Raw genomic sequence first — 11931 nt, 5'->3', positions numbered from 1 at the left:
TTTTTGGGGGGGGGGGGGGGGGGCGTTGGACGCCAGGCGGGCTTTGCGTGGGCGGGTGTCTGACAGATGCCGGCATTCGAAAGGCTTATCAACTCAACAGCCTGGTTTCAAGTTGAACGCTGCATGGGAAGGGACTGTGTCGTTTGCTTCAACTCACAGTCTTGTTGGTCGGACTTGTCTGCTGGACCTGTTCTGATAGCCTTTGTTGCGGAAACAACGTGGGCCGGCGAGCGTTGGACACCTCGCGTGCCTCTTCCCGCCCCCTTCTGCACCACCTCGCCCCTTTGCGCGGTCTTGACCTCACCCTACCGTGTCCAGCGCTCGGCGTCAAGCACCAGCATCATGGGAGGCAAGGGTTCCAAGGTGCGCTCGCCCGCTCACCATCTGAGCCACACGCAGACCCTGCTGCGTTTGCTGACCCCTGTTGCTTCACGCCATTTGTGACCTTTCACACCAGGCCAAGAAGGAAGAGCCTCAAACACAAATCACCTTTGAAGACAAGAACGGGGCTGCATCCGCACCCGCACCCGCACCCGCACCTGCCGACAAGAAGTCTGATAAAAAGGCCGCCAAGCAAGACAAAAAGGCCGACAAAAAGGCCGACAAGAAACAGACGGACAAATTAAAAGAGTCCAAGTCTTCAGAAGACGTCGTTGTTGCTTTGCCCGATAGCGTCGAGGACAACAACGCAGAAGCCAAGGCCGTCGCCCGCGTGCAATCGGTCCGTGCTCCGCCCGCGCCGCCAAACGTGCAAGCCCTGAAGTGATCCATCTTCGTCACGCGCTCGGGCTCCTCATCCCCGTGTGAATCAAAAACTTTGCATCTCCACAGAAAAAGATTACGGGGCGCCTGGCGATTGACATTTCCAAGAATGCTGCGTTTGCCAATGAAACGCCCGAAGAGCCAGACAAGCATGCCAAAGTACGCGTCTCTCTGCCAAGCTCGTCCCACCCGCCTCCCAACCCAGTCCGATCCCTCGCTCACTTGTCATGCCGTGTTGGTCCTGGCAGTCGTCCAAACTCTTCAAAGCACAACAGGAAGAGCATAGCCGCATTTACAAAGCCTTAAACCCGGACAAGCTCTTTTACGAGAGCCGCCGCGAAAAGGAAGAGGCCGACAAGATTCAGGTTGGCCGCGTTGGCTCACGCGATTGGAACATGCTTCGTGATGAAGACGGCAACGTCATTCCTGATGATTCTTCCGACGAGGAAGAAGCCGCTGGTATGTTTCATGTGCTCAGTCTGGCAGAGGTTATACAGTTTACCCCTGACGCTTGCGGCTGGAATGTTAACCCGACTTTCCCCCTCCCCCTGGTACTCGCTGTTAGCTCCGGATGAGGCAGATTATGACACAGATAACGCACCAGACTTTGGTGAGTTTGAGGAGGAAATGAAGGCGCTGCGCGAGCGTCGCGCAGCTGCCGAGGAGGAACGTCGCAGCAAAATGCGGGCCGAATGGGAGGCCAAGAAGGCCGCCGAGGAAGCCGAGCGTCAAGCAGAGCTCAAGCGCATCCAGGAAAAGGAGGCTGAGCTCAAGAAGAGGCAGGAGGAAAACAAGGAAGATTTTGTCGAAGATCGCATCCAAAAGGTGGCTTCCGAAACCGACCAGTACCTGCGCCAGTTCTCCTTCCGAACATGATCATGTCCATGGCTGCCACCCAGCGCCATCACCCGGTGTCGCGTGGTTCGCCGGTGCTCGGCTAGGCCGCACCGACAGCCCGTGTCGTGGCTTCTGTCCTTGAATCTCCATTTCGAGTCGCCTCCATTTCGAGTCACCTCGGCTTGAGTTTTTGTTTGTGTCCATGTCACCGGAATGGTTCTTTGGTTTTTGTTTTGGTTTTTGAGGTGCCCTCCTACCGAGCCATGTCCTGCGCTCAGACCTCCCTTGGTGCTGCAGCACGCGAGTCTTGGCTCGTGCGCTGTTGTCAGTTCAAAGGCATCGCGTTTTTTAGCTGCCATTTGTCTAGATGTTTTTACTTCTACTTGATTGGTCCTTGCTTTTTTGCGAACCTCGCCACCTCGACCTTGCTGGCTCGACTGTGACCTTGGTCCATACCCAGTTTTCCTCGCGACCATGCGCTGAGGCGCGTGCGCGCGGGTGGATTGCGAGGCCGGGTCCTTTGATTCCAGATCAGGCTGTAACCATGTTTGTTTCATCACATTTGATGTCTGTTTGTCCGTCTGTCGGTCTGCCTGTCCTTATCTGTGTTCGTGTCAGCGCACGCGCCTGATTGTGCGTGTTGTGTTTGTGCTTGTATACCCGTGATGATTGAAGTGGCCTCAATGAGGCCGGGCATAGGCTTACAAATTTGATACACCCAAAGGCGCATCTCTTTCAAGTAGAAAGTATGCTACTACACCATGGAAAAAGCCGCCAAAGGGCAGGGCCATTCTTTTAACTTTTAGATTTGTGTGTTGGTATGTGCGAAAATGGAGCCAGCTGCCGCTGCACAATTGAGCCCAAGCCAGCCGAGCGACCTAGGCCTTCTGGGCATTGATGATGGTGGTAAAGTCGGGCTTGAGGGAAGCGCCACCCACCAAAAAACCGTCAATGTCCTCCTGCTTGCCAAGCTCGGCGCAGTTGCTTGGCTTGACCGAGCCTGTAACCACCATGTCACGAGCGCAACAGGGAATGAGCTGATCACGTTGAGAGACAGGCCCGGGCTGGGCTCTGAAACGAGGACGTGATGCTGTCTGCTTGCAGGCAGGCTAGAGCCAAGGCGTACCTCCGTAGATGATGCGGGTCTCAGCAGCGACCGTGGCGCTGACCTCCTTGCTGAGCCAGGCCCGGATGCTGGCATGGACCTCCTGGGCCTGCTCCGGTGAGGCTGTCTTGCCAGTGCCGATGGCCCAGACGGGCTCGTAGGCGATCACGACCTTGGACCAGTCGGAGACCTTGGCTATACAAGTGCAGCAAGTCAGCACAGAAGAATCATGAGACATCAAAGCACAGTTGCCGAATGGACGGCACGGCACCGTGTCTGAGCGCGAGAGTAACACGGCACTGCAACAACGGGTCGCAACACGACATTGTAACACGGGATTGCACATACCAGCAATGGCCTTCAACTGGGTTTCCACAACGGCCTGGGTGTTACCGGCTTCACGCTCTTCAAGTTGCTCTCCGACGCAAGCAATCACCTTGATGCCCTTGCCGAGGCAGTATGCGGTCTTCTCACCAATGAGCTAAGAGAATAATCAATCATCATCAGAAGAGGGCCGGCGTGCAATCAGGTTCGAGACGCGTGCGTTGTGGTGGTGCCGGGTGTACGAAGGCGTCCTCTGCTCATAGTGCACGCTTACCTCGTTGGACTCGCCAAAAATGCTACGGCGCTCCGAGTGGCCCAGAATGACCCAGTCGGCACCCACATCCAGGGCCATGTCGGCGCTGCAGAAGAAGCCGCAGGATCGATTCAGAAGTTGGAGAGTTAGGGTGCCTTACTGGCCAGTACGGGTCTGAGAGGGGGCGGTAGCGAGAGCTAACCTGTTTTCGCCGGTAAAGGCGCCACTGCCCTCCTTGTAGACATTTTGAAGCGCCAGGCCAAACTCTGCGGGCATGTTGGCACGCAAAAAGTCGGCGTAGACGGCTGGTGGGGAGATGACCACCTCTGTGTCGTGGGGCCAAAGCAAGACGTGAGGCTCAGCACAGGTCACGGGGACGGAGACGGTCTGGTTCCACACGGGTCGTGAAGCAGCGGACCAGGTGTCCAAGGCGCATACTCGATGACTCAAACACGTACCAACAGACTTATCGAGGTCAGCCTTGCCCCAGGCCTCGAGAAGCTCCTGGATGCTGGCGCGGGAGCCATTCAGCTTCCAATTGCCGCCAACAAAGAAACGACGACCCATTGTTTTGGTTTGAGTGGCAGTACCGCAGGCACACGACATTCAGTCAGTCAGTCAGTCAGTCAGTTGACGTCAACACAACACTTGTGCGTTCCCAAGCCCTCTCAATCCTGCACGAGACCGCCACCGCCGTCCGAGTCGAGTCCAGTGGTAGTGTGTCGCTCGACAAAATGCAATTGCCCGCCAGCGCCAGAAGCAATCTGCCAAGGTATCTTGGTAATGTGTGACATACGTTAGACTTGGCTCGCATACGCGTCGCCAAGCGCTACCACCTGTAACGCCATTGTCAGCAAAAAGGCGAACCCCGTCTTGCTCAAATGTGAAGGGCTTTGCAACGGGTTTTAGGGCGTAAACCTTTTCATGGTTGCACGTCATCGAGATGAGCAGAACGGAGGACTCACGACAACTTTAGCCAGGATAACAGACCGGGCTGGTCCTCTTGAGATGTGGTGGAATGGGAAGGCAGCCGTCCGCCCGGTCTGACCAGTCGGATATCCGACCGTGGTCACAGCTGTCTGCCTCTCTGCCTGCGTGTACAGCAATCTACAAGGCCGTCTGTGACGTTGTCGGTTTGTCGGTTCCCGTTTGCTTGTACCAGGAAAAGCACGCTCTGTTGATCCAGCCAAACTATGGCGTGTGTGTGTGTGTGTGTGTGTGTGTGTGTGTGTACCTATGTCGACTTTCAGGATCTCCTGACAAGCCCAACCGCCCCCTTTTTCACACGTGTGAGCCGCCACAACGTTCGGGTCATTAGAAACTCGCGCATATAAATGTGGCGGCGGCGGTGGTGGCCTTTTCGATCTAGGCAGCCGCCAATTGTGGCGATCAAGGCCATTGATCCTGCAGCCCCTTTGCACTGCAGAACAAACGGCGCGAAAAGATGAGATGTTGATTGCTCGCTCTCTCTATGAAAATTCTCTCTCTCTCTCTCTCTCTCTCTCTCAGTAACTCTCTCAAACTCTCTCTCAAGCTCTCTCAAACTCTCTCAAACTCTCTCAATCTCTCTCCAACTCTCTCAAACTCTATGTCTATCGCTCGCTCTCTCTCTCTCAAACTCTCTCTCTCTCTCTCTCAAACTCTGACGAAATTATTTTTTTTTTCTATTGAGGGCGTTGACGACAAGAGGGTGGGTCTGGGGTCTGGGCGGGCGGATGGCGTTAGTTCGGGGGACAAATGCACAGTGTCAAGGTGTCTGATCTTGGTTGGTGCTCCTGTTTTTCTTGATTTATCGCAGGCCATAGAAACCGTAGCTGCTCTTGACGTTTTGTAGGGTGAGATATGCTCGACGCTCAGCTTGCCCCGCCCACCAGCTCGTCCCTCCCCGCTCCCCTGCTTCATAGCACCCCATCCTCGTCTGACCTGCCTAGCCTTTCGCCTCTTGAGCCATGCTCGCTCTGCCCTGAATCCACAACACCCTTCCACCCGCCTGTTGTTGCCTTCTTCTTTTTTGACCGTGTGCCCAAACGACCTGGTGCTGATCGCAGCCGCCCCGCCCTTTTGCTTGGCACAGGATCAAGATCGACCGTCAGCCATGCCGTGCTGCAACACGGACGATGAAGTTGAAGAGTTGCAACAAAAGCAACTCGATGGACCCATTAAGGACCGTCGCTGCCGGGATATTCCCTGCCTGCTCCTCTTTGTCCTCTTTTGGGTCGGATTTCTCACCATCGCCGGTATCGCACTAAGCGATGGCGAGCCCGAGCGCATCGTCTACGGCACTGACTCTTGGGGCAACCTTTGCGATGAATCAAACGCCGGCCGCTCCTCCCTCTCTGGCATCACATCGGAGCTCTCCGGCATTGATCTGACTGGTTACAAGTTTCTCTACTATACCAACCCAACCGACTCTGACTCTTTTGACATTTGCATCTCCGCCTGCCCTACTGAAGAGGATCTTGGTGGTAGCTCCTTCACCTGCTCCGACAACATCACCAAATGCGTTGAGCTCGGCGTGTGTCTGTCTTCCAGCGCCTACTCTGATGCCTACAACGGTTAGAACCATCAGTTGCTGTGTGCCACTGTCCCGTTTTGCTCAGGCTCTACCCGCGCATGCTCGCCGCTTACACTCTCGTCCTTTGGACCGCTTTCACAGAGGCTGTGGCCAACAACCACACCAGCACCGCCGAGGCAGCCAACCCATGCCCAGACACCATTTATGCTGCCGATTCCCGCTTTGGCCTTCGCCGTTGCATTCCCCTTGCCGTGACGGGCGCTGCTGAAGATGTCCTCAACCTCGTGGGCGCAAATACAGTCGCTGAGAAGCTCATGTCCGATCTTGTGACCGGTCGCTGGATCATCGTTTACGGAGCCGTGGCTTCGATCATCGTCAGCATCGTCGTCATCTTCCTCATGCGGTGCGTCCACGCTCTGCCCGTCTGCTTGAAACCGCCGTTATCACAGCGACAAGTCCCACATTTCGAGGATTAAATTTGAATCATTTTCTGTAGGTGCTTTGGCAAAGTTATCATTTACACGTTGATCTTGGCGGGTATGCTGGCCTCCCTGGGCCTCGCCATCGTTTCAACCGTCGAGTACCGCAAAGTTCGCGATGACATTGACACGGTACGCTGCCATTGACTGCCCACTTCTCTGGCTTGCGCCGCCCCCTTCGGCTCCTCTGGCTGTAACGCGGTGAGGCAACTCAATTGGTATGGGATTCCCTGGTTGTTGGGCAAAACAGGCTCGGGCCAACGGCGAAGCGGTACCTGATTCGCAGCCCACCAATCGTGACTTCCTCTATGGCGTGTCCATCGCGGCCTGGATTTTCACTGCTCTTGTCTGGATCGTCGTCATCGCCTTGCGTCGCCGCATCGCCCTCGCTGTGGCCATCTTCCAAGAAGCTTCAACCGCCGCCCGCAAACTGCCACAGGTATGGCCGCGCCACCACCAAGCTAGAGGGGCCGCTGCGCTGTCCCTGGCTCATGCATTCCATGTGCCCGCAGATCTTCCTGACCCCCGTTTGGAGCAATGCCTTCCTCGTTGGATTTATCGTGTTTTGGGCCTACATCTACACCTTCATGATCACTCGTGGCGATGCCGCAGAGGACGGCGATTATCACGTGTTCTTCCAAGACAGTAGCGACTCAAACTATCGCAAACAGTGGTGGTATCTCATCCTCTCCCTCTTTTGGAACACCCAGTTTATTCTGGCCTTTGAACAAATGGTGCTTGCTGGCACCATTGCCACTTGGTACGTGCCCGAAGCGCCAAATACCCTCTCCAGTCCCCACCCGCCTCTCTCGTTTGCTCGACCCTCCTCCTCTTCCCGTCACCTTGTTCACCGCCATTGCCCACGCAAACTCACTTGCACACTGTTCCGCCCAACAGGTACTTTACGCGCGATAAGAGCACGCTGCGTCTGACAGTTTTGCGTTCCACTTACCGCACTCTGCGCTATCACATTGGATCCCTGGCCTTTGGCTCGCTCATCATCGCCATCATCCAGTTCATCCGGGCTATCCTGTATTACATCAAGGAGAAGACCGAGGACCGTACCGGTCCAATTGTCACCTGCATTTTGCGCTGCTGCATGTGCTGCTTCTGGTGCCTGGAAAAGTTTTTGTCCTTCATCAACAAGAACGCCTACATCGAGATTGCTATCTCCGGATACAGCTTCTGTGGCGCTGCTGCACGGGTACGATCTTTTTCAAGCGCAAACTGGCGGATTTTGACCCCCGTGGCCGCGGCGTCTCCTTCTCTGTTCCATGTGACTGCCTCCCGGTGTTTCTGGCCTGTTTTATGCTTCTTCTCTTGAATCATCTTGTATCCAAACTCATTGCATCGTCATCTGCCAATTTTGGTAGGCCTTCCGAGTGCTGGGAGCAAACTTGCTGCGCGTTGTCACCTTGAACACGGTGACTTCGGTCATCATTTTCGTGTGCAAGCTGGTCATTGTCTGTGCCACTGGTATCTTCACCTACCTCTACATTCAGCAGGACGGCAACATGGAGAACGAGCTCAACTACTGGGGTGCTGTGGTCTTTGCCAGCTGTGTCATTGCCTTCTTCATTGCTGACGAGTTCCTGACCGTCTATGACATGGCCATCGACACCATCTTCCTCTGCTGGGCTGAGGACTGCGATCGTAACAAGCCCGGCTCCTACTTTATGAGTGATAATCTCATGCGCTTCATGGGCTCCAACAATGCCAAGAACCCCAATGAAGAGCGTTCCGTTGACAAGGTCGAGATGATGGACAAGTAGAGTCTCCTGTCATTGCTTTTGACCCACTTGCTTGATTTATTTTCGTTTTTACCTGTCCTTGCTTTGTTTGGTGAATGATGTGATGGCTTGATCCTTCATTTGCCCACGTGTGTCGAGTTGAAGGAGCGCGACCCTGTGGGGCTGTACGCCAATTTCTGCCTCCTCGCTTGTATGTGTGAGCGAGTGTGCATGTGAATACAAGCGTGTGACTTGTGTCTGTACCACCGCATAATGAATTCATTCTTGTCCTTGACCGGTCTCAATTTTGTTTTGCTTTTGCACTAAACGATGCGGCACCTGTCCAAGGGAGAGGTTGCCTTATGTTGATGCAACTGCGTCGCAACCTAGGCAATATTAATCAAAGTGGCTTATCGCGGGGCCTCACTGAGCTTGAGCGTGGTTGTGAAGCAGGACCTCAACGCATCTGCGCAGAGGCTGCACAAGAGTTGATTCAGGTGCAATGAGCGCCTCAAGTGTCTTGATCCCACTGTAGTGGTCGCCATCATGAAAATGCTCCTCGGCAATCGACAGCCATGTCATATACATGGACTGAGTCTGTCCGGCACTCTCCCATTGATCTGAGATGCGGTAGAGCCTTTCCAGCCGGTCATCAGGGCGCAAGAGCCCACGCGCCACACCTGCCTTAAGCTGACTTTCCCACAGGCTTGCCACTTGTGCATGCAAGCGCTGACGCAGAATGATGGGCCACTGCTTGAGCACAAAGCTACGGGTCGAAGCGTGGCAAAAAGCAAACGTAGCAGCCGAAGCGGGCCCTGGAAGGGCTTGAATCAACGCAGCATCTTGGAGCACATGCAAAAGTTCAAAGAGCTTGTGAGCTGAACTCGTCCCAGCATGGCCCAAGTCTATCAGATCTTGAGCGGTGAACACAGGGCCCACCACGGCCGAGCACTTGAGTACATGCATGGCCGCCGCGGGCAGGCAGCCCAAGTGAACCTGCTGCAACACTTGGTGAGCCGCCAGAGCAACACTTGCTCCAGGCTTGCCGACGTGAAGTAAGGATAGCCAATCGCCGCCAGCCTGATCAAAGTGGTGCTGTGCCTTGGCCTGCTGCAACAACTTCAAAATGCTTACACAAAAGAGAGGATTTCCGCGCCCGTGTGTGTGTAGCAGTTCATGCATGGTCGGCGGCAGGACCTTCAGGTTGAGCTGACAACAGGCCAGTCGACCAAGCTGCTCGGTGGTGAGTGGACGCAAGATGAGCTCTGTCGTTGCCAGCAGCTGCGATGGAATGCCTGGCGGGAGCACGGGCACATGGGGCAGGACCGTGACCACAAGCGCCAGCACAGCCCGTGTTGCCGCCAAGTGCAAAAGCACATCGCGGCTATCAGGGTCCATTTGGTCAAAGTCATCGATGAGCACAACCGTGTTTCGCAAGAGCGTGACTGCAAAATCGCAGTATGCTGCGCGAGGGGGGATGAGAAGCGAAGCGGAATGCTTCCGGGCACGCGCAGCGTCCGCATCGCCCACATCTGTCATCACCGCGTTGCCAGATGCTGTTGCATCTTGCGCCGTATTACAGGCGTTCACCAGACGCGCAAGAGACGGTGGGGCACCCAAAGGGGTCGACATTGGTAATGAGCACGATTGCTGGTTATTTCGAAAGAGCAGCAGCTGGCGCAGTCCAGCAAAGGGCATCCGGGAGATCCCGAATTTCGTGACCCAGGACACGACATCGAGGCGGTGAGCCCAGCGCTGTGTGACGGCTGCTAATAGACTGGTGCGCCCCGTACCAGAGCCACCCCGAAGCACGAGGTGGCGGCTGGCATCTCCCATGCGTGCCCCATTGAGGAAGGTGTCAATGCGGCGTGATAGCTCTTCGTGCCCCACCAGTGCCATCAATGGTGCCTGGCATCATACAGGTTGGAAATGAGGAGTCAGGCTGGAGTCCAGAACGCGACAACAACCTCACGACGGAGATGCTTGGACTCACTTCTTGTTGAGACATTGAACCATGCTCCATGATCTTTCTGGCCAAAGGTCTCGAGGGATGTGCGCCCGAGCTGCTTCGAGTCGCTCGATGAAACGGCTGGTGGCCAAGCAACTCGATACAAACCAAGCGAAATAGCAGAGTTTCTTGCGAGGTTTTCCAATTGATGAGCACAGGGGCTCAGTCGGACGTGTGTGTCGCCTGCGTCTGATCCCAGGGAATGGCCGCTCAGCTAGATCAGCTTGCTGTTGAGCATCGTTGACACCGTATTGTGGCTTTGGACTTGAGCCTGCAAGCCCCATGAAGTCTCAATAACGCTAAATCCCCGTGACAACCCATTATCACACCCACTTTCATTGCTCTGCTTGCTCCACAACGTGCACAATCAGTGCCGGGTGAAGAACACCACTAGTGCCGCACCACTTGATCATGTTTTCCGCTCTCTTTCGCGTATTTCGCGCCGTTTTTATTTTCTTTACGTGTGGTATTTTTACCCCCAAATGTGAGACCCTTTTCTTTGCGCGTCGCACTCAAGGACACGCGCAACACACACACACACACACACACGATTTTCGAAAACGGATTTGAGCGGTTCAGTGAGGAGTTGCTGGCCACCGACGGACGCGACTGACTCCAGTGTGGACTGCACCATTTTGCTTCGTGTTTGAGCGGGCTGCCCCATTGCCAACGGCATCATGTGGACCGAGGTGGCCAGTGGTGTCATTCTTGGCCTGACCGTGGCTGGACTCTTGTACCTGCGCGAGATTTTTACCGTGCCCGATTACAAGCGCGAGCGCATTGACGTCTCCCCCGGCAACCCCAAGGTATAGTCATGTGAATCCGATCCCCTGTCGCCGATCGCTTTCTGCGTAGGCACCTTCTCTATTTGTGGGTTCTGTACCCTCACATCAAGATCTGGGCATTGTGGTGCTGCTCTGGGTCCCGTCATAGGACGTGGTTCATCTCTATGTATTCCCGCCGACCTGCCCACGTCCACTGCTCAACTCGAGCAATGCCTGCGCTCGCCTTCTCATGTTTCTCGATCTCTGCCAAATTCCGCATGAAGTTCACACGACGGCCGAGTACGTGCAACCGCCCCCCACCCCCCTTGCCACAAGAAGCGATTTGCAGGCGACGTAGCCAAGCCCGCTCACAGCTAGCCACTCCGTTGCTGGCACCCTATGTCATTTTCAGCGTGTCGACGGCGCCCAAAGGCAAGCTGCCCTACATCAAGCACGGTGACCGGGTGCTGCCCGACTCAAAGTATATCCTCAAGTATCTTCTGGCCACCTATGGCACTGGCAAGCCCATGCTCGGCCGTTTGCAGATTCAACTGGACGAGGATGAGCAACTGCGTCACATGCTCCTGGACAGCCTGGTCGATCAATCCTTGTATCACGACGCGGTATGTCCTGTGTTTTCCAACGGACCGCCTACCCACGTCTCGACCGCCACCTCTTCTGATTCCGGCTTTGCCTGCTTACGCTACCTGTTTCCACGTCTTCCGAGGATAGCTCTACTCACGCTGGTTGAATCCTTCCATTTCGGAGCGCAACGCCTTTCGCGACGCGGCTTTGGCCAGTGTACCACCGCTGCTGCGTGCCCCGCTTTTCCGTATGATTTGCGCCGGCATGGCCCGCTGGCTTTGGGGCTATGGTTTGCTGCGCTACTCCCACGAAGACATTGCTGAAATGGCCATCGAGCACATTGATGCAGCCGAAGCCATGTTGCGCAACCGCACCTACGTTCATGGCGAAACGCCTTCCATCTCCGACTGTTGGCTCTTTCCCGCTGTAAACGGCTTTCTTCATGTCCGCTTTGATAGCCTGGGCGTTCGCCAGCACCTGATTGATGCCTGCCCAAACCTCATGCACTATCACAACAACCTGGCCAAGCTCCTCGAACTGCATGAGAATTAGAGACACGACCATCACTT

At 55.3% G+C, this 11931-nt stretch overlaps 5 protein-coding genes across 5 annotated transcripts in view; 3 read left to right on the top strand and 2 right to left on the bottom strand.

The window, feature by feature from the left end:
- MONBRDRAFT_31831 (uncharacterized protein) overlaps nt 1-1638 on the top strand; it is a gene marked incomplete at both ends in the record, with an annotated part of 3645 nt that extends 2007 nt beyond the window's left edge. Inside the window, 5 exons of the mRNA XM_001744611.1 lie at nt 319-363; nt 458-721; nt 832-921; nt 1011-1221; nt 1328-1638. Of these exons, the coding sequence (XP_001744663.1) occupies nt 319-363; nt 458-721; nt 832-921; nt 1011-1221; nt 1328-1638 (921 nt within the window). The remainder of the gene's footprint in view (nt 1-318; nt 364-457; nt 722-831; nt 922-1010; nt 1222-1327) is intronic.
- An 839-nt stretch (nt 1639-2477) lies between these two features.
- On the bottom strand, nt 2478-3848 carry MONBRDRAFT_24180 (uncharacterized protein; the record flags this gene model as incomplete). The annotated part of the gene is made up of 6 exons (XM_001744421.1): nt 2478-2599; nt 2726-2899; nt 3053-3185; nt 3303-3387; nt 3484-3607; nt 3740-3848. The coding sequence occupies 6 exons, from the start codon at nt 3846-3848 to the stop codon at nt 2478-2480; spliced, it is 747 nt and encodes a 248-aa protein (XP_001744473.1).
- Nucleotides 3849-6862: 3014 nt separating this feature from the next.
- MONBRDRAFT_18433 (uncharacterized protein) lies at nt 6863-8300 on the top strand (the record flags this gene model as incomplete). Its single annotated transcript, XM_001744610.1, has 3 exons — nt 6863-7067; nt 7211-7479; nt 7649-8300. The coding sequence occupies 3 exons, from the start codon at nt 6863-6865 to the stop codon at nt 8045-8047; spliced, it is 873 nt and encodes a 290-aa protein (XP_001744662.1). The 3' UTR covers nt 8048-8300.
- A 128-nt stretch (nt 8301-8428) lies between these two features.
- Nucleotides 8429-9904, bottom strand: MONBRDRAFT_7009 (uncharacterized protein; the record flags this gene model as incomplete). Its single annotated transcript, XM_001744420.1, has 1 exon — nt 8429-9904. The coding sequence occupies one exon, from the start codon at nt 9902-9904 to the stop codon at nt 8429-8431; it is 1476 nt and encodes a 491-aa protein (XP_001744472.1).
- A 786-nt stretch (nt 9905-10690) lies between these two features.
- On the top strand, nt 10691-11914 carry MONBRDRAFT_24178 (uncharacterized protein; the record flags this gene model as incomplete). The annotated part of the gene is made up of 4 exons (XM_001744609.1): nt 10691-10819; nt 10947-11077; nt 11190-11400; nt 11510-11914. 4 exons carry the CDS (start codon nt 10691-10693, stop codon nt 11912-11914), a joined length of 876 nt encoding a protein of 291 aa, XP_001744661.1.
- Between the last annotated feature and the right edge of the window lie 17 nt (nt 11915-11931).

This window comes from Monosiga brevicollis, genomic scaffold, assembly GCF_000002865.3.
Source record: "Monosiga brevicollis MX1 MONBRscaffold_6 genomic scaffold, whole genome shotgun sequence".
NCBI classification, from domain to species: domain Eukaryota; class Choanoflagellata; order Craspedida; family Salpingoecidae; genus Monosiga; species Monosiga brevicollis.
This window is presented reverse-complemented; position numbering and strand designations above follow the sequence as displayed.